A 26,028-nucleotide genomic window follows, 5' to 3' on the forward strand; every position below is an offset into this window, starting at 1 on the left:
ATAGGATTTATTTGCAGTAAAAAAAAATTAAAGGGTTTATTAATTATATTGATAAATAATTATATTTGAGGTGAAAAATTATATGCTTTTGCTTAGTAACTATAGATCATTCAAATCTTTACCCAAAAAAAAAAAGATCATTCAAATATTATGTTTTATACTATGTTGGAAATTTATGTAACTTTTTTATGTTTGAAATGAAATCTTAATCACATACTTAATTAGATTAATCACATGAGATTATGTTTAGAAGATTTCAGGATGAGTTTTCGATTTAGTTCTAAAAATTTAACAATAATATTTTTAGTGATTTATTGACTTGCAGGTATAGATATAAACTAATACAGAAATGAGAATCAGAAGTTGTTACCCGTGTAAATGCCGGTGCTGGTACATGTCTACGCACAATACCCTACCCAGACCTTATTTACAAATGATCCTATTCAAATTAAGAGTAACTCGAACTCGTCAAATCCTAATTATCATCATATAAATATCTGGTGAAAAGTGCTTTGTAATGTATAGTTATTTCAAAAATTGATAAAGTGGGGTGACTTGACCTAAGTCATAATGAAAAGTGCTTTGTCATGTAGTAGTTAATTATTTCAAAATTGATAAAGTGGAGTGACTTGACCTAACTAAGTATGTGATTAAAAACTTGATTTTTTAATTAGTATAAATGAAAATATTTATTGTAAGAGACTAGTTTTTTAAATAAATATTAATATTTTAAAAAGATTAATCTTAATTTTCAAAAAACAATATCTGAATAAATAGATATATGCTCCAATATATATGCATGACGCTCAAAACCGCGCAGGGAGGCAACAAATTAACAAACAACAGTAGCTAGTATTTTAACATTATAGAATTTTAAGTCAACAGACATGCACATTAAAAATTGAATTTTGGAAATTAAATTTTTATTATTAAGATTTAGATGACTTATATGCAAAGTAAAATATTATATTTTACTAAATGAAGATTATTTAAATGAATATATTAGAAGTTGTTTTTATTTCAACTTTTAAGAGAGTTTATTTTTGTTTCAACTTAATTTATTTATTATAGTTGGTGATAATTTTTACCGTGAAAAAAAATAGTATATGAAGAGAAAGTGTGTGAGAAGAAAGATTGTGAAACAACAGTCACTTTGTTGATAGAAAAATGATTTTGTGTAAGAATGTTATCATTTTTTGTAACGTATTCGGTTTTATAGGGTGATACACTATTTGGGAAGAGTTACACTCTTTAATCATTTTTGTGATAGTGAAATACTTTTGAAATGATTATGTGAATGTAAGCAAAAAATGTCGCGTTAAATTCGTATGTTTGTTATTATTTTTCTTGTGGTATAATTTTTATTGTGTTTTTATAATCTTTCGTGTGAAGATTGATTATCCAACACATTTTAATTATAGGTATGTCCTACATTTGTCTCTATCCAAAATCCTCATGCCTTTAATTTGATATGAATACATGTTTCAACAGCTTCTTACAAACATATATATAATCTTATAAATATATTCTTTATTATTAATTAAAATTTATAAATTTCACTTCTTATTTAAAAAATTAATATCACTCATAATTTTATAATTTTATTAATAAAAAATATATTAAGAAAAATGTGTTGAAAAATATCTCAAATAATAATGATTGGAAGCTATTACTAAAGTTGCCGCATATGACTTTTATAATCCAGAGTGTCCGTATAAATAGAGGGTCCACTTTCACCAAGTAGTACCAAGTTAAGTTGCCTCTTATGACTTTTATACTCAAAGAGTGTACATGAAAAGTGCAAAGAGAGGGTCACTTTTCGCCAAGTGGTATTACACAGTTGCCGCTTATGACTTATCCTTTCTCACCAGGTTGCTAGCATGGAAGAAGTGTACTTAATTAGTGTGCACAAATATAAATAGAGGGTCACCTTAATTTCTCATTCTCACACCAAGTATTAGTGTCTTGACAAGTTTTCAGCTCTGTTGCAATTCCCTCTTCCACCATTTTGCTAGCAAACTCACATTTTTATACTCAATCCAATTCAGAAAAAAACTCTTACAAAAGTTCATATAGCTTTTCATGGAGCCTTCAAGTTATTAAGGTAAGAATAGCGAGTAAAGTGTGTGCATGATAAGTGTCTGTGTTGTTTTTCTATTCCAGCTCTTTTGAATTAATTGTTATATGTATATTATATAATATCTTTGCTTCTAATTGGATCAATTTTGTTTTCCAATATAATTCTGGCTTTCATGGGTGGTTTTGATTTACTAATAGCGTGTTTATGGAAACTCGTTTAAGAAATAACGTTTGGGATGTGAAAGCTATAAGTATTAGTTTCTGAAAATCATATCTAAAACGTGGAAAATCACATCCCAAACACGCTATAAAAATAACATAGAAACTTGGTTTTTCTGAAAGAAGTGGTTGAAACCGTCCACTAATATTATCTTTGTGTACTTAATAGATTTCATGCATGCATTTTGAGAGTTCAATAAAATCCTTATTGTAGTCCCATTTTGCTGGAATGCACGGCATGTACTTTATTCTATATATATTTACTGTGTCAGTACTCCATTAAATGATGCATATACACATGCTAGGTACCCATTTGAGATATTGAATATGGATAAATAGCCTTTTAAAAAATGAAAAAGAAAAGAAACTGGTATATGGAGCTTGTGTACGGCTTATATGTACCAGTTTTTTTTTTTCTTTTACCAAAAAGCTGATACGCTGCTCAGCCAGCTCAGGTATATCTTTAATGCTGTTGGACCATACAAATTTGATACCAATTAGCATTGTTTTGTTGACAAAACAAAAAGGTCATTTTCCTCCAATAAGATATCAACACAGTGGCCCGCGATGTTGACTGTGTGTTGAAAAAGTGATTATTACTATTATGTTGTGATTCCTCAATTATTGGTATTCCTTGTTTGTTGGTTGGCTATAACCATTTTTTTTATATTATAGATTATTTATATTAATTTATGAGCTTGTTAATTTATTATCCTAATTAAGTTGTTTTTCAAGATAATTGCTTCCTTTAATTTTTATGCTATGCTTGGAAAGTCATGTGATTTTATGTTTAATACACTGCTGGCATGTTTTATAGTACATCAAATTCAAATGTCTTGTCCATATTTAATTTATTTATCTGTTTGCAAAAATTTAATTAACCCACAGTATACGATACCTGTATTCATGTGATGTAGCAGACCTCTGTCAAATACCATAAACAATATATTCATACTCCGATCCACGTTCCCGCTTGATCATTAATATTCAATAATAATGATTCACTTAATTCATGTCTCAAAGTAGTAGATTGAATAAGAAGAGGAATATAATAGATTGGTTTTTCATGCACTCTTACAAAGTTACTAATCAATTGGCTTTCCATGTTCAGGAAATTGTACCAAACAAAATTCTATTGTGTTCGCCTAGAAGTGGAGGCTTGAATTAACATTTGTTTGGAAATTGTTGCTTGTTTAACCACAACAATGGCATTGGCTCTTACTCCAACAGTTGTCTTTGGCTCAATAGCCTTTGCAGTTTTCTGGGTTCTAGCAGTTTTCCCATGTGTGCCTTTTCTACCCATTGGGAGAACTGCAGGGTCCCTACTAGGTGCAATGTTTATGGTCATATTCAAAGTTCTTAATCCAGATCAAGCTTTTGCTGCAATTGATCTCCCAATTCTTGGTCTTCTTTTTGGGACAATGGTTGTTACTGTTTTTCTTGAAAGAGCAGACATGTTCAAGTACTTGGGGAAATTGCTCTCTTGGAAAAGCCAAGGACCAAAGGACTTACTCTGTAGAATTTGTTTAATTTCAGCTATATCAAGTGCCTTTTTCACCAATGACACATCTTGTGTTGTATTGACTGAATTTGTGTTGAAAATAGCAAGGCAACATAACCTCCCACCTTACCCTTTCCTTCTTGCACTAGCTTCAAGTGCTAATATTGGATCCTCAGCAACCCCAATTGGGAACCCCCAGAATCTAGTTATAGCTATTCAAGGTAAAATATCATTTGGGAGCTTTCTCACTGGTATTCTTCCAGCTATGCTTGTAGGAGTTGTGGTGAATGTTGTAATTCTTATAGCCATGTATTGGAAGGTGTTAACTATTCATAAGGATGAAGAGGATCCAATTTCAGAAGTTGCTGAAGAGGAGTTTGTTTCCCATCAGTTTTCTCCAGCCACAATGTCACATTGTGCATCCTTTAATTCTCATGAATGCAATGACAGTCTAGAACCTACTAATGGTCTTCAAAACCCTTCTCAAGTACATCCTATCAGAAACCAAACAACTCCAAGTGTAACTGAAGTTCAGATGGTTCTTAGTAGCACAAAGGATTCCACAACAAATGCATCCAAGATGGGGACAAATGATGCAAAGGAGGAAACTAATCCTTCAAAAGTTGTTGCAATAGTAGTAGATAAACCTATAGAAGCACATGTTATGCACTCTTCACAAGGAAAGGTGGACTATTTGAGAAAAAAATGGAAAAGGATAGTGTGGAAATCTTGTGTTTATGCAATCACGTTGATAATGGTGATTGCAATGCTTCTTGGTGCAAATATGGCATGGGCTGCAATTGCAGCTGCAATAACTTTGGTGGTTCTTGATTTCAAAGATGCAGGGCCAAGCATAGACAAGGTAATACTTATATACAAAACCTCCTTTTATGTCTCTTCCGTTTGAAAAGCTATTGTTATTATTGTGTCAATTGAACTTTGAACAATCACTTATGGTGATTCTTCTTCTTGGAACAGGTCTCTTATTCACTGTTGATATTCTTTTGTGGAATGTTTATCACAGTAGATGGATTCAAGAAAACTGGAATTCCAGGTGCTCTTTGGGACTTAATGGAGCCTTATTCTCGAATAGATCATGCTAGTGGAATAGCTATACTGGCTATAGTTATACTTCTTCTATCAAATTTGGCTTCAAATGTACCAACTGGTAAGTGGATGATAACCTGCCAAAATAAATTATTTTTCTCGTATGACTTGCTCAGTGATCAAGCTAGAAATTTCATATATTGTGAGAGAATAATATAACGTGCGCACACATACATTTTCATCAATAAATCCATCCATGAACTTACTTATATGTTCCCCATCTATTTTACATGTTTGTTGCATAATTATACGAAGCAATATAATAATATTTTACCTTACTCAAATTTGGGAGGAGGATCGCGACCATCATACTTTCTAATAGTTTTTAAAACAAACTTTCTCTTATTATTTGAAATTCAAGAGGGTTCCATTACTTCAGTGACACTCATATATATATGAATTTCATCCGATAAAAAAAACGATGCTAATATTTTTCAGAACAAGAGTATTTAAAGCCTAGTTGGATACAAGGTTAAAAGTTCTTTTAAGAATTTCTCTATTGAAAAAAGCTCTATATTTTTAGTAGAAGAGATCTCAAAAGCACTTGTGACTTGTATCCAAACAGACCCTTAGTAAATGGTAAATCTTCAAATGATTTGTGTTGTTTATGATTTATATTGTTTATAAGAATTTTTTTTTATTAAATTAATGAAATAAAATATTTTACAATCATGTGTGAGGGTGTGGAAATATGATATATTTATTTTCCCCATGTTTTACTAATCATTATTAGTTATAGTACTAAATATGTTGCAATTTTTTTAATTAATTTGAGATTTCATTAAAATTATAAGATGTTCATCCTTATCAAGAGCCATTTTCATCTGATGTATCAAAACATTCTCTTTATGTTTTCTAGTTCTATTGCTTGGAGCACGAGTTGCAGCCTCAGCTGCTACTGTTTCCAAAGAAGATGAGAAGAGAGCATGGCTAATCTTGGCTTGGGTGAGCACCATAGCAGGGAACTTTTCACTATTAGGATCAGCTGCAAACTTGGTAGTGTGTGAACAAGCTCGCAAAGCTCCAAACATTGGATACACGTTAACCTTTTGGACCCACCTAAAATTTGGCCTTCCTTCCACTCTTATAGTCACTGCTATTGGGTTGACACTCATAAAATGATAAAAAAAAAAAAACCCTACTAAATTTTTAAGAATCCTATCAGAGAAATTTACACCAGAAAAATCGGTTTATTGTATATAATATATTCTAAGGCTATGTTAGAAAAGTTTGTTTAGGAATTATTTAAAATTTCAACTTGTAAAATAAATGTCAGTTTAGGAATTATGTGAAATATTACTAATACACTGCTTTGGTTCCTTAGTTAACTTTCTCTATGATAGCTCTAGTTAGTGCACTCACATCACATGTTACCCTTTTTCATCTTTATGTCCCTCGTGTTGCCATGATCTGAAAAGCTTCTTATCAAAGGTTAGGGGGTTGGTTTTGAACATATTTTAAGAGATTAAACGAAGTAAACGTGTGGATAAACATGTCCATTCTGTATCTGTGGATTGTCAATTGTTGTATCTACTAACAATGCTAATTTTAATTTGCCAATACAATATTAACAAAATAAAAGTTCATAACTAGTCAACCTTGATCCAAAAAAACAAGAGTAAAAAACAATTCGGGAATTATTGAGGGTAATAAGTGCATGCCACCTTGGATTCATTAGTGAATTCACCAAAAATATTTTATGATCGTAAGCAGAGTATAAGGACCCAGCAGTCAAGATTATCAACTGCAGATCTGAAACCTTTAAACTAAAGGCTCTAAAATGAAGGCAAATTATATTTCAAAATTTAGTTTTCAGAATGTGATTTTAACATTGTAGAAACAAATTTCAGAATGTATTTTGCGGGTAAAATATGTTTTTACTTCATATACTTGGTTGAATCTTATTTGTTGTTGTCGAACCAACTTTCATATCATGTAACTTAGTCTCTAAATTTTATAAAAGAAAAATGTATTTTTAATCCATGAGCTTACTTTCAAATTTCTGTATTATTTTTAGCTTCAGGTTGTTAGAAAGTATTAAAAACACGTTTTTTTATAAAGTTTAGAATTAAATTGCATAATATAAAAGTATAAAAGTTTAGAGACTAAAAATAAGATTCAATATAAAGATTAAAAAGATATTTTATCTGAATTTTGTTATCGTAACCAAAAATATAATTCCAGATTTTAGTCTTTAAAAAAATCCAAAAAATGCATATAGAAAGTATAAGTTTTTTTAAAAAAAAGATGAATGGAAAAAAACAAGCCCAGATGTAGACTGAATCGGGCCACAAATTAAAAAATATAGCCCAATAACTAAATCCAATGCTAATAAAAAAAATATTAATAACATATTTTCTATCACACTTTTTTTAATATATTTTATTATTAATAATTATTAAAATTATAAAATCATGGACATCTTATTCTTAAGCTCTGGACACACATTAGGAAGCTGCATTCGTGGTTGGTTCATATTCATAAAGATGATTTACCTTAAAAAAAATTGTTTAGAATTCTGATTGTAATTATATATACACATATTTTTCTTTTTCTTTTTCACCATGACTTTCATCACATATCTATTAAAAATTATTATTTAATTTTTTTCTTTTTTATTATTTTCATCATTTAGTTATCATATTTATGTTTTATTTTTTTTTTCTGTCTAAATAATCATTAAATAGAAAATTAGTACTTGCAATCAATCTTCGTTGGATTATTATTTTGAAGTTTTCGCCATATTAGTTTATTACCTATGTGTCTTAAATTTAACAAATATATTTTTTTGTAAAAAATGAATATTTTAAATTCATCAAGAAAAAATTTAATAAATGGTTTAATTCATTAATGGTGTGCATGACATTTGTCGCATTTTTTAATTAGTAGAGGGATTTTATCTTTTTATTTTATTAATCAATACATATAATTAATATAATTTTAAGATGATATGACAATATATTATCATTTTTATCATTATAATGCATATTTATGGTAATTATTATAAAATCGTCGTTATAAACAAAAAAGTTATCCTAATGATAAAAAATTCCATAAAATTAATTATCATATTATATATATCAAAATTCATTTAAGATTTAAAAATTCAACTTAATAATCTAATCATAATATATATTTATTATAATCACCTTAATTACTATAATCGATAAAATTTACACAAAAATAAATAAATATGGTGATGTTACATATCATTTATCTTATTCATAAAACCTTTTATAATAATAACGAGAGTAATGACCCGTATTTTGTAAGGAAAAAAAAAAAACAAAACAGTGATCAGCGTTTTAAAATGCAAACGAAAAAAAAGAAGAAGATAAATATGCACCAGATAACACGTGGAGTTTAGTTTCGAGGCTGAAAGAATTTATTATATGTATTGATAATAATAATAATAATAATAATAATAATAATAATAATAATAATAATAATAATAATAATAATAATGTAATATCTATCATATAATTTAAATTCTAATATGATTTTTTTATTTCATTTAATTTATGATTAAATAATATTAAATGATAACATTATTCATCATCAGAAAAAAATTATAAATATCGACACTAAATTATATTTATATTTTTTTAATAAAACAGAAAATTATATCGAGATTATGAAGATTAAACGAAAAATTCAAAAATCTGTTTAATTGATTATACGACAATTAACTAACTTGCAAAACTATAGTTGTCATAATTTTAAAATGAAAATTATTGTGGATACGCCGGTGTGTGTATATCAGTATATATATATAAAGAGTTTTTTTGTCCGTAATTAATGGCATGGCATGGCATTGAATTTGAACATAGGAAGTAGACACGTGCATGGTTATGACTTATGTGTAGGGCATTGGACCCCACAATTATACGGAAGGAAATGTGGAACCATATGGCACGTGGGAGGCTGCCTTAAGAACCCGTGGAATGTCCGATACATCTCCCATTGCCTTATTCGCAACTATGCAAATTGCAACCAACAAGATTACATCTTATTGTGCCTAATTTGTCTCATTGCTTAATTCTTTATTGTTATTTCAATTTCCATATACTCAATTCTTTATATTATTTTGTGTTTCTTTTCGCAATCAAACTCCTCCTATCATTATCATATATCCAACATTAAGAAGAGTTTGTCATTCATCCTTGTTTAACTACTACTATACCTATGACATCCACTAATTTTAATTTCGATCTTGTTGGAAAGTGTCTCCTTTTTTCCTCCTTCAACATTATTGCAATATGTGTTATTTATACACCTATAACATGTTATTGTTATAAACTATTTTTTATAATTTAAATCAATTAACACAATTATTAATTATTCATAATAATTTTATTGGTCAACTTTAATAGAATTGTCTGGTAAGAAAAAATACATTTGTTTTGTATTGAAGTAAAAATATGAAAAAAAAATCATGTAAAAATTAAACTCTATAATTGATTTTCTAAGAGAAAGTAACATTTTTCTTTTTTCCCGTTTTGCGTCCAAACTCAATGGAATAACTTAACATGATTGTGTGACAAATTTAAGGAACACAATGGCACCAATTTTGGGCACAGTTGACGCCTCAATTGAATTCGAAGCAAACATCATGTAAGATTGTAGCATCATGTACTAGAGCATGGAAGATTGCTTGCGTAACACCCTTAAACTTGCAACCTCTATCAATAGTGAAAATTCCATTTGCAGCATTACTAACATTAACCTTGAATACACCTATGGTGGTTGCTATATATCCCTGATACTGCAAATATAGCATGCCCTTGATTGAGTTATTACGTACGTTGGTGTGTGTATATATATATGTGTGTGTGTACTTCTAACTTCTTTCAATTCGGTTCCATAAAAATATAGAAAAGCTAATTAGACAGCTAAGTGCAAGATTTCTCATTATCCCATTCCTTAAGTTTTTACCAAATATGCCAAATTCATACAAATATATGATATATCTTCTACAAGAAACCTCTCTTTTGACTTGGAAATTGGAATTGGAAGCTTAATTTAAAACTACCACAAATTCTAGTTCTCCAGATTTGGTCCCAAAAATCTTGGATTTTCATTTTGCCACATGATACAAAAACACACTATTAGCGTAAATTGTTTCTATATGAAAAGAGGTAATATATATATATTAAAAGATAGAGTAAATTGTAGTGCTCTCGAAAAATGCGAGTATTACTACTAGCTAACACCATCATCATCAATCATCATCATCTCTTGTGCTAACATATATACAATTTAGTTTATTAAACTTAATACTTTTTTATATAGAAACTTAACATTTTTAACATAAATTATTTTCTATCCTTTAAATATGCGAGTATTTTTTACAGAAAAAAATGTGAGTATTATAGGACCGCTTTTATGTTAAAATATAGAATAAATTACACATTATTGCCCTAAGAAATAAAAGTACTCACATTGTTGAGGTGTAAATACTGAGAAAATTCTATTAATTAAACTAAGACACAAGATTGAGTACGTCATTAACTATATAAGAGATTCAATTTGGCTAGGAATCTCTTCTACCCAGTACACGAAAAAAGTCAACGAGGCAAGAGAGTGTGCCACTCCATTTCCTTCCCTCTTAGTGAATGATAAAATCTTGCAATGATCACCTCTCAACATGTTATGGCACTCATCCATCAGGCCAAACACATTGGTGTAATATCTTAAAAATTACAGTTTGTGTGCTTGTGCGATTAAATTATGAAACAATTGAGATTCTTTGTTTTAAATAAATAAATATGTGTTTTGAGTAATTAAATATAATTAATGATTAATTGAGTAATTAAGAAAATAATGGAAATTAATTAAAATAAATATTACTTCAAAATAGCTAGGTAGAGATATTGAAAAATTGTGAAGTCGTTCAAAATTTGAAAAGTCAAAGATAATTTTTTTTGGTCAAATAGTGAAAAGGAGAGGTTTTGGTCAACTCATTAATTATATTATGGTAAATATGCTTAACTTTGGTCTAAAATAGAAAATTAGAATTTTAATGAACATTTTTTTTACTAATGAGTTTGTAATGACTTTAATTAGTGAAACTATATGTTCTAAGATAATTAGTGGCTTGGAAAATTTAATTAAAGTCTAATCACATAAAATTAAGTTTTAAAATGAATATATATGTGTAATAGAAATAAAAACGAAATTAGACATAACTTATATGCAATGAGAGATATTTATCAAATAACTTTACGTACATTGAATAAATTTTTTTTTTATAAATTCTTTTATTCTCTCTTATGAAATTTTAAAATTTGATAATCCTAATAAAATTAAGTAGTATAAATGAAGTGTAATTTTACTAAGAATTAAATATGATTCACACAAAGTTATTATAGATTCTAGAAGAAAGCCTACTATATACTTTAGAGAATGACAAAAGATTTTTTAGCTCTTAAAAAGTAATAACAAAATTGTAAATTTGATCCCTCAGTTTATCTCCAATTTTGGATTTGGTCCCCTAGTAATTTAATTAACGAATTTGGTCCCCCTATTTTGTAAAATCGTACAATGTTGATCTCCAATTGGACATTGACAATTAACAAGTAATGTTGACGGTCACGTGTCACGTTTTTATTGGATGATGACTGTCACGTGTCATATTCTAATTGGTAAATGAAAACAACAATGCATTTTATCTTTCATGGAGTTGACATTCATTCAGAACATGACACGTGACAGTCATCATAACACGTGACAGTAATGCATTTCATCTTTTATAGGGGGACCAAATCCGTGAATTAAATTATTGAGGAACCAAGTCCGAAACTGGAGATAAATTGAGGGAATCAAAAATGCAATTTTACCAAAAGTAATCTAGCACATGTTATGCTAAGTTGTTAATTAACCCACAAAATAAAAGTTATACAGGTTAAATAAAAATAATTTGAGAATTTTTATTATCAAAACAAGTAACTAATCGGGTCCACACAAGTTTTATTGTATGAATAGTTTCTTCTTGATACATGCTTATACACTCTACATGCTTTTTTTCCTTTTTGAGAAATGAAAACTTTGGGGGAGCATGACCCCTGTAGGATTGAACGTAGTTCCGCTCCTAACTAATTATGCCTAACTAGAGACTAGCCCACCTATGTGTTATAAAAAAGAATTTAGGGATGTAGTCTAGGTCTAGTCATTTGAGAATATAAGAAGGGAGAAATTAGAGAGAAGGAGTGAAGGAAAACCGCAATAATCATTGTCATAGTTGCTCACATCCTTTGTAGTGGAAAATAATTTCTCCTTTATTCTTATATGAATGACAATGAACCATGGATAGTTCACATGACTTTAGGTTTATTGACCTTGGACGGATTGTGAATATCTCAGAACACTTGAATGAGTTAATTAATTGATAGGGTAATGATGATTAGTCTGCTATGGTGTTTTGCTCTTTTTGATGTTCTTTTGAAATTAGGGGATTGTGCTTTAAGAATGATTGATAAATTGATCACTTTGGTGATTTCATAAAGTATGAAAATGAGTTTTCATAGTTACATGTAATATGATGTTAATATTGGAGTAGAAAAGAGATGTGAAGCGTGGGAGGCTTCTTCCTTCAAATATTGCAACCTGCAATTATGCAGAACACAATCTGATTCAACACCATGCTAAGAATGATGCTAGACCTCATGTTTATTAGTAACTTATTTTATATTTTACTTGTGGGTTTAATACTGTGATAAGTTATGATATTGAGGCTAGACCTCATGTTTATTTACTTGAGATTACATTTTAAATCTTGTTATTATTGTGTTTTGGATTTGTAAGGCCTTTGGAAAGCCAAAATCTTATTTACGTTTTACTTTTACCTTTTTATGAGATATTTGAAATTTGAAGTATGCCATTTTTTTTAGACAAATTTGAAGCATGTGATGCCTTTTATCAAATAATTTTTTTTTGGAAAATCCTCTTTATTTATTTCACTATATCTTTTAAATAATAATGAATTCTTTTGGGGTTAAAGGGTGTCCCAAGAAACAAATGAGAATATTTTTTTTTGTTTCTATATACTTTCTTTGTTCCTTTTTAATTGTCAAATTTTTGAATTTTTTATATTTATTTATTGTTTGTAAAGTTCAAAACCACACCTATTACTCTTTGCTAATTATCCCTTTACTTTTTACTTAATTTTAAATTAATTTACACATATATTGTAGAATATAAATTAATGAAAAAAGTAAAATAAGAAACCCGTAATTATTTTATTAGAATAAGCTAATGTATTACATTTTTGGTTTCTATGTACAAACCTTGAAAGACAAACAAAAATAATCTTAAGTAGTATAAAAAATATATGATCACTTTTAAATGAATTAATTACTAATTATTTTTCATATCCTTATTTTATTGTGATTATGAAATAATCACTCATTTCTAACGAAACTGGATCCACTTATTAAACTAATATAAATTATGTTCATTGGTTGAAAAATTATACCATAAAATATATTACTCTAAGTAATTTTCATTAATTACAACTACCAGTCTACCACTTAAACTATTTAATTTTATGGTTATTTCTAAAATAAATTTTAAATTTATGATATTACTAATTAAAATTAATTATTTTATGGTCTCATGAATTAAATATTTGTTTATTATACTTAGAATCGAAGATAAGGAGGTTTAGAGTATGATTAAAAGCTTATAGGTCCCATAAAAAGTTTATAGATTATTTTCTTTTGTTTTTTTATTTTTTTATTCCCAACAGTTGAATAATTTAAATTTAAAATTAATTATTATAAATATTTTATATCCATTGTTTTGTAATTTTATTATAAAAAACTAATTACTTTAGTTAATCCAATATATATATCTAAATATAAAACTTATTTTACTCCATCAATTATATCTCTAATAAATTATTAAAATTATCTCTAAAAATAATTCAACCAATGCCATACTTATTATTTTACCATTAAACCTGTGCTAGTAACCTTCAAGGTAAGGTTCCATTCCATCATTCATTGTCTCTGTCTCTTGAGTAACTCAGGTTACAAATAACTATGTTCATGTTCATAAATATTTAATTTGGTATACATATTTTATTGAATAATTTTATCTTTAAATTATTTTTTAAATTTTAATTTTTTTTCTAATTTGCATTAATTTTTCATTACTTTTATATTATTAATTTTTTTTATTAACTATATTTAACTTTTATTTTTTATTATTTACAAAATTTAGAGACACACTAACACCCCTATTAAAAATAATGATAAAAAAGTGTAACCCAGTAATCTCTTCGGAAATAATCTCCAATACATTATTTGTAGTGTTGTGCCTTTGTAATAATTTTCCAACAGCAAAAAATGCAATAAACACAATGTAATAATTAGGTTCATAATTTTTAATTATTTTGTGTGCAATTTGTTAATTAAATAATTATTATTAACTATTAAGAATCATCGCTCAAGAGACCCTCTTTTTCGATGTCTTAGCACGGAGAAAAACACACACTCTCTCTCTCCTCCTTCCGTACGCGATCTTTTCACTATCTTCCAATTCCCAATTTTTCACCACACACCACTGCAAATCCTTCTCCATTTTTTCACATTTTGTTTCTGGGTTTTTTTTTTCCTTTTTGGGGTTCTGAGTGGTTCAGAAAAAAAAATCCCCCCCTTTTTTGCTTACTCTGATTTTAGCTAATATCACAGTGTGGGTTGAGCTCAGATTCACGGCTAGGAGCAATTCGAAGTAAGTTTTCACCTTTATTGCATTTTGGGTTTGCTCTAATTTCAGTGAATGATGATCGAGTTGGTTGATTTGGCTGTTTTTCTGTGTTCAGTGTTATGTGTTGGTGGATGAGTGGATCTGTGTTTTGATGTGATTGTTTTTAACAATGGGGTGGTGGTTCCACTTGGGGTTAAGAGAAATTTTGGTTTAGTTAAAGGGTGTGCAGTTCAAAGTTTTTTTTTTTACTTTTTTAGTGGGGGTATTGGAGCACACTAAAAGTAATCCGTATATGGAGATTAGTTTGATTGGGAGATGGGTTTCTAATGTTTTGACTATCCGTGTACTAATTTTTATGTTTTTAATATTTTATATGCATTATTTTTCTTTTTTAGGTTAGAACTTAACAATTGGGATATATTAAACTTTGTTTCTGGAAGTTGCAAAATAAGGAATTTGAGCTGATGTGAAGGTTAGCTGATGGAATTGTTGATTTTTATTATTATTCTTGGTTAATACAAAGTCGTGATGGATCGGGTGTATGATGTTTCTCTTACCATGCACTGTTTGACAAACTTATGAAAAAGGTAGATAACTAGTTGTAGCGTAAACTAGCGAATTGTTGAATTGTTAGCTTATGCTATTATTGCATCTTTCTGCAATGTACCGTTTAGGATGGTATTGTCATAGGCTTACTGGTTAAGAATAGATGCTCATGTAGAAGAATGTGGATACAGTAAGGTTGTGACAAACACACATCTTGTTTAGCGGTTGAATATATGTGTTATTCTCTGTTGCAGGGTTTTAGCAGCCATTTCCAGTCACTAATTTCTGTCTCTGACTCTGAAGTACTGCTTTTGGAATTATTGGATTCTTCATTTGGTGAGGATTTTGGCAGGACCATAATGCTTATAGCTCCACCTACTGATGTGAAATGATAGATATTTCGAACTATTAATGGCATTCATTTAAGCAACTTGTTTGCCTCATTGCAATATACAAAGTACAACTATGCCTTCATGGTGGGGAAAATCATCATCAACCAAGAAGAAAGCAAATAAGGAAAGTTTTATTGATGCATTTCACCGAAAATTTAAAATCCCATCCGAAGGTAAACCAAGCGGTAGATCTGGAGGATCTCGTAGACATTGCGATGATTCAATTTCAGAGAAAGGGGCTCAGTCTCCTCCTGAATCAAGATCTCCTTCTCCTTCCAAGGTGGGAAGGTGTCAAAGCTTTGTTGAAAGGCCTCATGCTCAGCCACTACCACTTCCTGGCTTGCACCCATCAAATATAAGCCGAGCAGATTCCGAAATTAGTATACCATCATCTAGAAGAAGACATGGAAAGGGCTCCAAATCATCGTTGTTTCTTCCACTACCAAAACCAGCGTGCATGCGTGGTAGGTTGAACCCTGCTGAGTTGGATGGAGATTTGGTCACGGCTTCAGTCTCTAGTGAGAGCTCTGCTGATAGTGATGAACCAGTGGACTCTCACAATCGTAGTCCTCTGGCAACTGACTGTGAAACTGGGACTAGAACTGCTGCAGGCAGTCCCTCCAGGTATACTCTACAAGTATTCATGATAGTGTGCTTCAGGATTGCATATTTTGTTGTATATGCATGCCTAGGTTATCTATTGTTAGAGAATAGAGATGTAATTGTTTAATATAAAATCATTAATGTGCCTTCACCTAAAAGCTTAAGCTTTTGGGATAGTTGGTTCATGGCATGGTATCAAAGCCTCTCAGTTCAATACTTGCTGTTCCCATTCTTTAAAAAGTAAAATTTCAGCACATGGTAGGTGGACCAGTGCATTATCCACACTTTAAGTTCAATGGGCTCTTATCCAAGGGTGTGTATTAGAGATATAATGTGAAATCATTCATGTATCTTCACATAAATTTTAAGCTTTTGAGATAGTTGGTTCATGACATTTATGATTACTTGCAAATAATTTACTTTACTCATTTTTGGATGTTGGCCTTTTCATGAAGCTTGATGCAGAAGGATCAATCATCTACTGTTTCCCAAATAAACTCAAGGGAAGCCAAAAAACCGGCAAATATTCTGGGTAATCATATGTCTTCTACTTCACCAAAACGTAGGCCCTTAAGCAACCATGTTACAAATCTGCAGATTCCTCCTCATGGTGCCTTCTTCAGTGCGCCTGACAGTTCAAGATCAAGTCCATCAAGAAGTCCATTGAGAGCATTTGGTACCGAACAGGTGTTGAACTCTGCTTTTTGGGCCGGGAAGCCATATCCAGAGGTCAATTTTGGTGGATCTGGCCACTGCTCAAGTCCTGGTTCTGGTCACAATTCTGGGCATAATTCAATGGGAGGGGACATGTCAGGACAGTTATTTTGGCAACCTAGCAGGGGTAGCCCAGAATATTCCCCCGTACCTAGTCCCAGAATGACTAGCCCTGGTCCAAGCTCTAGAATTCAGAGTGGAGCTGTTACACCTATTCATCCAAGAGCTGGGGGAACACCCAATGAATCACAGACAGGAAGGATTGATGATGTAAAACCACAGAGTCATCGTTTGCCCCTTCCTCCCTTAGCAGTTACAAATACTTTGCCTTTCTCTCATTCAAATTCTGCAGCAACTTCTCCATCTATGCCAAGAAGTCCAGGAAGAGCAGATAATCCAATTAGCCCTGGATCACGTTGGAAAAAAGGAAAGCTGCTTGGCAGAGGCACATTTGGACATGTCTATGTTGGCTTTAATAAGTATGTGCTTTTGACCAGAAGTTCTTGATTATATTATGAAGAAATCTTTTTTCTACTTTTAAATCCATTAGTGTATGCATCTTATAAATTGTTTGGTTAAAATGTTGTTATGTGTAGGGAAAGTGGTGAAATGTGTGCTATGAAAGAGGTAACTCTTTTTTCAGATGATGCCAAATCTAAAGAGAGTGCTAAGCAATTAATGCAGGTAAATAGATTTCCTTTTTGACCTTTGAAATTTTTTTGTGGGACTGAATAGATTTCCTTTTTGACCTTTGTGCAATATGTCAGTATCTATTTCTGTTTCAAATTTGGTGTAGCTTTGAAAATCTAACTCCCAGATTCTGGCAGGAAATTACCTTGTTGAGCCGGTTACGACATCCAAATATTGTGCAGTATTATGGTTCTGAAACAGTAAGCTCTCCAATTCCTGTTTCTTTCTCAGTCTCCTGTTTACATTAGCTGTTTGTGAGTGATCATGGATTTATTTTGGGATTTATCTGCAGACTGCCAATTTCTAATGTTTGCATGATCAAATAGTTACAAGATTATTAGTTGCTAGTGGTTTACATTTTTACTTGTCATCATTATATTAGATACTTGTTTACAGTATTTGTCTTTTCAGTCTACTCATAGAAACTGCCAAATCATCCCTTAAACAGGTAGGCGACAAGCTTTACATATATCTGGAGTATGTTGCTGGAGGCTCCATATATAAACTTCTTCAAGAATATGGACAATTTGGTGAACTAGCTATTCGTAGTTATACTCAACAAATTTTGTCAGGACTTGCTTATTTACATGCTAAAAATACTGTCCACAGGTAGACAGAGTCACTTGTTCATTTTTAAAACTTTGAATTTTACTGCTTCCTCATAATGATTAATTTTTATACTTCAGAGTCCTGATATATATCTATCACTTAATTGCATTTCTTGTAAAGGGACATCAAAGGAGCAAATATACTGGTAGATACTAATGGCCGGGTTAAGTTGGCAGACTTTGGCATGGCAAAGCATGTAAGCTTGGAGATAAAAGTTATCCTTTTAATTTGCATTTAAGCTAATTGTAGGATATGAAAATTGGTTTCTGTTGCTTAGTGAAATTATGAATAAAGGTTTAAAAATAACTAATTCACTGACTCAAGGGAGTTGCTATTTCTAATTCAGTGGGGTTTATTCATGTTCCTTTCTCATTTTTTCTCTTCCCTTTTTGGAGGATATCTTTCGTGTCCCAACTCCTTCCAGTTTATCATGTATGACTTCAATTTGAAAAAAGATCACTATGAATCCAAAAGACAAATAACTACCTTCGGTTCTTTTGGTTTTATCGAGTTCATGAGATATTGTTTCCATGCATAATTGCCATATGATATCACATCTGTTTTAAATAATCATAAGATTGCATGATCTATCCTGTTTCCCCAAATATTAACTTGCATATTTTGCAGATAACAGGGCAATCATGTCCATTATCATTCAAGGGAAGCCCTTATTGGATGGCTCCTGAGGTTGTAATATTTTCTCTGTTAGTTTTGGTCCTTTATAGATTCAATTACATCTTGGTTTTGTGACTTTATAGCTTTGCTTTCTGATTTTTCAGGTTATAAAAAACTCTAATGGTTGCAACCTAGCTGTTGATATATGGAGCCTTGGATGCACAGTTTTGGAAATGGCTACAACTAAACCTCCTTGGAGTCAGTATGAAGGGGTTCGTAATTTATATCAATATATTGGAATTTGGAACTTGTTAGTTTTTTCTTGTTTCCTATTATTTTATGTAGTTTGTTCTTTTCATTTATAAAGTACTGATTCTATTTCTTGTATTAATTTATGCCTTGACATGATGTATTATTGTCTATGCATGTTAATGTAACAGGTTGCTGCCATGTTTAAGATTGGTAATAGCAAGGAACTCCCAACAATCCCAGATCATCTCTCCAGTGAAGGAAAGGATTTTGTTAGGAAATGCCTACAACGTAATCCACACAATCGCCCTTCAGCCAGTGAATTATTGGACCACCCTTTTGTAAAATGTGCTGCACCTTTAGAAAGACCTATTCTGGGTCCTGAGTCTCCTTCAGACCCAGCACCAGCAGTATCGGGGATCACACAAGGAGCGACAGCTTCGGTAGGAAGCTATTTCAAACATAAATCTTATAAAAAGTTTTTTGTGTCTTTCTATATTCTTAGTGTGAAGTGGGATAGCCTGTTTGTCATGCATTGAATATCTCATTCTTGTGTCAAATATTCTTAGTGTGAAGTAGGAAGCTTCTTTAGTGTGAAGTGGGATAGCCTGTTGTGTCATGCATGGCATATCTCATTCTTGTGTCAAATATTCTTAGTGTGAAGTAGGAAGCTCCTTTAGTGTGAAGTGGGATAGCCTGTGAAGCGGAATAAATTAGGAAGCCATCTGCTCTGCTACATGAAAATGTGATGAGAATTTTGTGAAATTCATGCATTCAAATTCCTTTTGATTGCTGAACCATTTTTCTGGCTATGTATTTTGTATTGACTATAAACATTAGACAATTCATTCTCTTGGAAATACAAACTTGAATAATTGAATCTATTGGAGACCATAATATTGGGGGACAAAGGCATGATATTTATTCTCATCCCTTGTCCATTTATGTTGCCATAGAAATTGATTTTACATATTTTTGTTAGGCAGCATGAACGATCAGATGGAATGGGCAGGGACAGTAGCTTGGACCAGATTCAATGTTGAGGGATTTAGAACAGATCAAACTTTCTAGGTTTAGAACCCCCTCAGCTCTGAAATCCACTGGATTATAAAGAAATTTCTAATATTTATTGATGAAAAATAATTTCTAAACCATTTTACAGATAGTGGCCTTTATATAGACATGATACAACTTTGTTGACTCTTCTAGGACTTCCCAATTCATATTGTAATTTACCATCATAATTACCTTTATTATCTAAATTAAGTTTTAATAAAATCCAAAAAACAAATTCCTAGAAAAAAAATACTGAAATATTCAAAATTAAACATCACTAAAAATATAATTGACCTTTCTTTGTCCTGCATCAATAAATTTTCTATTTTGATATCATGACCGGCTGTATAAAACTTATCTTTGAAGTTTTTTTTTTTTTTCCCCAGTATCTATCAGTTGTAAGATACTGGAAAATTTTGCCTGCATAATGGAATGATCTTTGAAGTTGGTTTTGTTTTATTGTTTCTCCTCTACCCTCTTATAATTATTGTGGAAATTTAATTCATCTGTGATAAATTTTCAGGGCATTGGGCAAGGAAGGAATCCGTCCAAGTTGGATTCAGATCGACTTTCTCTTCATTCTTCTAGGTTTTTGAAAACTAATCCCCATGCAAGGTTTCTTTCTCTCTCTCTCTCTCTCTCTGTCACACACACACACACACTGCACACACAAGGTTGCTGGCACTACCAATGGTGGTCTGAAATTAATTCATTTATCTCCAGTGAAATCCATATTCCAAGGAATATATCTTGCCCTGTTTCACCCATTGGAAGCCCACTTTTGAGGCCAAGATCACCACAACACATGAATGGGCGAATGTCTCCCTCTCCTATATCTAGCCCTCGGACTGCTTCTGGTGCATCCACGCCTCTTAATGGTGGTAGCGGTGCCATTCCATTTAGTAATCACTTAGTTTACATTCAAGAGGGTCTTGGAAACTTGCCAAAATCTTCAAATGGTGTCTACGTTAGTGGCCCTGCTCATCATGACTTGAATGTTGACATTTTTCGAGGAATGCAACAGACATCTCACATTACATCAGAACTGGTTCCAAGTGAAAGTGATGTTCTGGGGAAGCAGTTTGCACGGACTCCTCATAATGAGCCGTATGATGTTCAATCAGTCTTGGCTGACCGTGTTTGCCGGCAGCTGCTGGGGGATAATGTGAAAATTAACCAATGCCTTGATCTAAGTCCCAACTCTTTGCTCAGCCGGGCTAATGGTTTATGACATGGAGCATTTCCCTTGGCCCACTTTTTGAGCAAGTCTTTGATGTTTGTCAGAATGATCCATTTATTGTTCTATTTCTGAGGAAGTAATTGTAAAATAAGGAGCCAAAGCATAGGAGAATCGATGAAATAAATTTTGATCTAAGAATAGAGGAGCTGGGGCACTTAATTCCGTTCTGCATGGCTTCAGGCTCAGGCATTGTGGAGTTCAGAACCTTTAAGTTGAAGTACCAAACTAAGCCATACGATGAAACTTCCTGACATTTGATTTGTCTATATCAACTGAAGCAAATGCTCACTGGTTGCTAAAAGAGGAGCTTATGTTTGTATGTAGAATTTTCAAGATGCAGCATCAGTGCATGCTAAGTAGGGAGCTTGGATTTCTCTCTGGTACCTAAGATATGAGAATGATAGGATTAATGTTAATATTAACTCAAGGAATGACTTCTTCTAATCATATGTATGCAGTTCCTTCAGTTAAAGAATTTATGCAATGACAACTGTTTCTTTTAGAACATCATATAGATGCCAAAAAAAAAGTGAAATTGGTACAAAATTTAGCTTCTAGACTATTTTTTGGGAGGTGATGTTGCTGTACAGAATATGGGAGACTGTATTGTGATTCTGCATTTATTGATGAGAAGCCAAGGATTTGTGGAACCCATATATCTCTTGATTGCATGGTCAGATGTATTACTGTCATTATATACCCTTCTGCTGGATTTATTTTGTACATTATTATTTGAAGTAAAAAATTGAAGATATATGATTTGTGATCCTCTCGGTTTATGCAGTGCTTATCTGATGGGATCAACCTTTCTATTATTATTTTTCCTAGTGATTCATGCATGAGCTCAGTGCTTATAGGCACAATTAATCAAAAGGACACGATGTATTAAAATGAACATAAAGTCTTGTGAATTTTGTGTTGGAATTATTTTATTAGCTTGAACTTTTGATTGGTTTATCTATACATATTGTTTTGATGCAAGAATTTTTCCTATAAAATACTTTAAGGCTATTGGCAACTCCTCACTTAATTAGGTAGTTGGGACATTAAACAGTTTGCTGTGGCAGGTTGATCCCCAGAATATCCCTGCTGTACGTTAAGCCACTAACTATATTAGGATAATGGTGAGGGGGTTTAAATCTTTGTTATTCTTTGAAGGTTTAAATGTATTTAATTTCTAAAGATATGATTATTGTCTAAATAAAAACTTAAGTTGTTTAATTCCTTAAAATTATAAAATATTGGTCTTAATCTTCATAAAAGATTAAAATGATATCAATTCTGCTAAATGTGAGGATTAAAAATCTTTTTTTTTTTTTTATCAAAAAAATAAAACTGAACTCATTTTTATGGATCATAAACATATAAGTGTTAATGATGTATCTCAAACCATGCCAAATAATGTAATAAATACAATTTTCCTTTTCAATGAATTGCGATGTTCCATCACAAACCTCCATTTTCATGTGGATATAGATTTTAGTGTGTTGCAGCAAGCAATGATAAAATTAATTTTGATTAAAATTAATTTTAAAGTGTAATTTATATTTAGATGTATTTATTTTTAAAACAAGTTAATGCTAAAACTTAGTATAAATTTTGATCCGACAGAAAAATTATATAAAATTACTTCAACTCGATCAATTGCTTAATGTAAAATCAAAGATGAACTTTTACCTGAAATTACATTAATTAATTTTTCAACATGATTCTAGTAAGCCAACATGAAGCCATTCACAGTCATCTAACAGTATCAAGATACCAAAATCTTACATGACGTACCAAAAAGGATGATATGAACAACCTCGTTAGTGTAAACCAATACGTTCAGCAATATCATAACAGTAAAATCCCACGGACTAAAAGAATTTTAATCAATATTCTTAAGGCATTGGTTAAGAAAGAAACAAAAAGAATAATCTTTTTTTATTAAAATGTGTAAAATTACACTGCATATAACATTTCTTACGCTCATTTATGATTTTTCCAATAAATATTTTCTAAAAGATTAGCAAGATCCTATATATAAACATGGCACCATTAGTGGAAAAAATTGGCAAAAATTAAGGAAGTCATTTGTTAAAAAGGGTTTCAAGATTAATGTTAAAAATATCCCTCATAAAATGAAGATTCTTAATTGGAGAATCTGTAGAAATAGCCTTCCATCAAGACAAAAGTTGGGTGACCAAGGGAGAATGCATGCCCTATTTATTTTTCACTTTGCAATACGGGTATTAAAAATGAGTGGCACTTTTTTTCTTTTTTTTTTCCGTTGTGACTGATCATGCTGTCTTGGTCTGGATGGAATCTGGTTTTTAATTTGGCAATTAATCAGGAATGCTGAGTAAGGAGTTACAGAATGCATTTTCAGTTTGCTTGGCACTTTGCAAATTGATTTAAAGGAGAAATTTGCAACTATATTAATTATGGTGTCTTTAGAGAAGGAGAAATGAATAGCTGTTTGGGAGTATATATATATATATATATATATATATATATATATATATATATATATATATATAAAGCCAATTCCTATCTCTATCCATGTGTCTGTTCGAGCTCTTTATGATTGGAAATATGCTCAAGGACGAATTAAAACATAATCCAAATACTAGGAGCGGACCTAATGCATGCTTGTTTGTGGAAGAAATTAACCTCAAGGCTACGTAGCATGCAATGCAATATTGACGCATTCTTTATTCATATGGCCTCTGTTGGAAGTTCAAACAACACAGAAATTAACCTCAAGTGCAGATTGAAGCTCATTAATGTCCAAAACTATTCAGTTAGTTTCATTGAAAGACAAACTAATCAAGTCGTTCATTGTTTAGTAAGGGAGTCTAGATTTTATGCAAATAATCATGTTTTTATTTTGAGTCCATCTTGTATGCATTCATACAATAATATGAGTTTCTTCCTTTTGACAAAAAAAATAAATAGATTGCCCAAACAATACCATTATCTAATTAACCATATATCAACACGAACTTAAAATACCATAAACTAATCTTACAAAATGTGAAAATTACACAAGGATTATTAAATTAAAAGGTTACGTGAGTACTTTTTCCCAATAAAATAAAAGCCTTTTCTTTTTATAAAACTTAAACAAATTATTTCGCCAACATAAAACATGGGCAAACATGGCTCATCATCACAACCTTTTTTCCTTGTTTCGACTATATTAATATGTCATAATATTTTGAATACCAACAAGATTTTGCAACAATATTTAAATATATACATGTAATTGACGTAAAAAAGTGTTAGAAACACATTTTTTCAAACGCTCTCACTAATAGGCTTAAATTTATCGAAATTTATAAAATTAAGAAAGAAAAAATATTAAATATGATATAAGATTTACAAAATTTTTATTATTTTCAATAAATTTCAATCAATAAAAAGAAAATATATTTTAAAAAGTATGTCTGAAAATATGTTACTAATATTTCTCATAAAAGAAAATTTCATGCTTGTACTACAGGCACTAATTAAATTGTAAGCTTGAACAACACAACTCTCTTAAAAAAATTAGTAACACATAGATTAACAGTCATTATATCATTGGTATTTTTATTCAGTAATACAATTCGCATAGACAATTACCACATGTATTTTACTTGGTCAAATTTATGCTAAAATCCCACAACTTCTTGGCTAAATCCACGTCCCTTCCATGTGAGTATACTTCCGCAAGATTATTATCAGCAAAATGTTTGCCGTTGATTCCACTCACTTGGGGGTGCAAGGCTACATAACATGTTGTTGATGCTCCCTACATGTCAGGGTGTACAAAGTGAATATATACGGAAGATAAGGAGAATCACATGTTAAATATGAGTTTATTTTATTTTATTTTTATTTTACCTCTTTTCAGTCCTTTGGATTAAATAACAAAAGGAATTATCATGATATATGTATATGTGTAATTAAATATATTTTTTTTACCCACAATGTACCATTTCCCCCTCAATTTTACTCTATAGTTTTTGTTTTGTTTTTAATCCTTAAAAATTACAAAAATAATTATGATTTTAATCACCGGTAAGTGACCAAAGTTACTTTATTTTTGTTAAATATAAAGAATATATAGTTTTTTAAAGATAAAAGAAAAAACATCATATTTTTCACAACAAAAATATATTTAAATCTACTTATATTCATGAAATGTAGTGATTAATTTAACTTACTTGCTGCACATTTTTCGCCATAAGTCCCAGTATCTTCTCGACGCCAAATAGCCTTACAATTTTGACTAAACCTACATAAATCATATAAAGATATGCCCATAAAACTTGGTACATATCATTAATGTTGCAACTAAGTGATATAAACAGATATCACGATGGTTGATATTGCAATTAAGTAATATAAACTACAAAGGTTGCCTCTAGGTGATATCATGAAATAGTTTTTGAAAGATGCTTGAAGGAATAATGCTATCTACTAAGTTTGGTGAATTTATTATATAGAACAACCAATCCATTTAACACAATTATTTTTAAATAAAGATTTATGTACAAATGTATTCGGATAAACTTTTCTAAAATTATAGGAGAAGAAAATAAAATAAAATTTGAAATAAGCATTCCATAAACTAAAAGTAGTTCATGTATATAAACTGATTTTTAAGAGTTCTCTCACATTAACTTCTCCGAAAGCTTATTTTTAACTTATAAATAAACTAATTTAACTTA

At 30.7% G+C, this 26,028-nt stretch overlaps 3 protein-coding genes across 3 annotated transcripts in view; 2 read left to right on the forward strand and 1 right to left on the reverse strand.

Annotated features, from left to right (window-relative positions):
• The first annotated feature begins 1,939 nt into the window (after positions 1–1,939).
• LOC100792256 (silicon efflux transporter LSI2) lies at positions 1,940–6,193 on the forward strand. The gene is made up of 4 exons (XM_003548123.4): positions 1,940–2,104; positions 3,410–4,661; positions 4,778–4,967; positions 5,766–6,193. The coding sequence occupies exons 2-4, from the start codon at positions 3,504–3,506 to the stop codon at positions 6,026–6,028; spliced, it is 1,611 nt and encodes a 536-aa protein (XP_003548171.1). The 5' UTR covers positions 1,940–2,104; positions 3,410–3,503; the 3' UTR covers positions 6,029–6,193.
• An 8,166-nt stretch (positions 6,194–14,359) lies between these two features.
• On the forward strand, positions 14,360–21,978 carry LOC100792783 (mitogen-activated protein kinase kinase kinase YODA). The gene is made up of 12 exons (XM_003548124.5): positions 14,360–14,638; positions 15,415–16,176; positions 16,611–17,348; positions 17,466–17,553; positions 17,697–17,759; positions 18,008–18,168; positions 18,289–18,364; positions 18,796–18,855; positions 18,948–19,055; positions 19,224–19,475; positions 20,612–20,703; positions 20,812–21,978. Exons 2-12 carry the CDS (start codon positions 15,626–15,628, stop codon positions 21,317–21,319), a joined length of 2,697 nt encoding a protein of 898 aa, XP_003548172.1. The 5' UTR covers positions 14,360–14,638; positions 15,415–15,625; the 3' UTR covers positions 21,320–21,978.
• Positions 21,979–24,903: 2,925 nt separating this feature from the next.
• The window catches only part of LOC100806934 (uncharacterized), an 8,915-nt gene continuing 7,790 nt past the window's right edge, over positions 24,904–26,028 (reverse strand). Inside the window, exons 4-5 of the mRNA XM_014768537.2 lie at positions 25,522–25,592; positions 24,904–25,106 (exon numbers count right to left, since the gene is read on the reverse strand). Coding sequence (XP_014624023.1) covers positions 25,036–25,106; positions 25,522–25,592 — 142 coding nt within the window. The 3' untranslated portion in view covers positions 24,904–25,035. The remainder of the gene's footprint in view (positions 25,107–25,521; positions 25,593–26,028) is intronic.

Source organism: Glycine max, chromosome 16 (assembly GCF_000004515.6).
Source record: "Glycine max cultivar Williams 82 chromosome 16, Glycine_max_v4.0, whole genome shotgun sequence".
Classification (NCBI taxonomy): Eukaryota; Viridiplantae; Streptophyta; class Magnoliopsida; order Fabales; family Fabaceae; genus Glycine; species Glycine max.

What these genes read in the sequence shown, in the direction of transcription:
- LOC100792256 (XM_003548123.4), top strand. Translation starts at nt 3,504, where the DNA reads ATGGCATTGGCTCTTACTCCAACAGTTGTCTTTGGCTCAATAGCCTTT. An exon ending in CAGGGCCAAGCATAGACAAG is followed by an intron (nt 4,662 to 4,777) that starts GTAATACTTATA and finishes TTCTTGGAACAG; the next exon opens with GTCTCTTATTCACTGTTGAT. An exon ending in GGCTTCAAATGTACCAACTG is followed by an intron (nt 4,968 to 5,765) that starts GTAAGTGGATGA and finishes TATGTTTTCTAG; the next exon opens with TTCTATTGCTTGGAGCACGA.
- LOC100792783 (XM_003548124.5), top strand. Translation starts at nt 15,626, where the DNA reads ATGCCTTCATGGTGGGGAAAATCATCATCAACCAAGAAGAAAGCAAAT. An exon ending in GTGCTAAGCAATTAATGCAG is followed by an intron (nt 17,554 to 17,696) that starts GTAAATAGATTT and finishes AGATTCTGGCAG; the next exon opens with GAAATTACCTTGTTGAGCCG. An exon ending in GCTAAAAATACTGTCCACAG is followed by an intron (nt 18,169 to 18,288) that starts GTAGACAGAGTC and finishes TTTCTTGTAAAG; the next exon opens with GGACATCAAAGGAGCAAATA.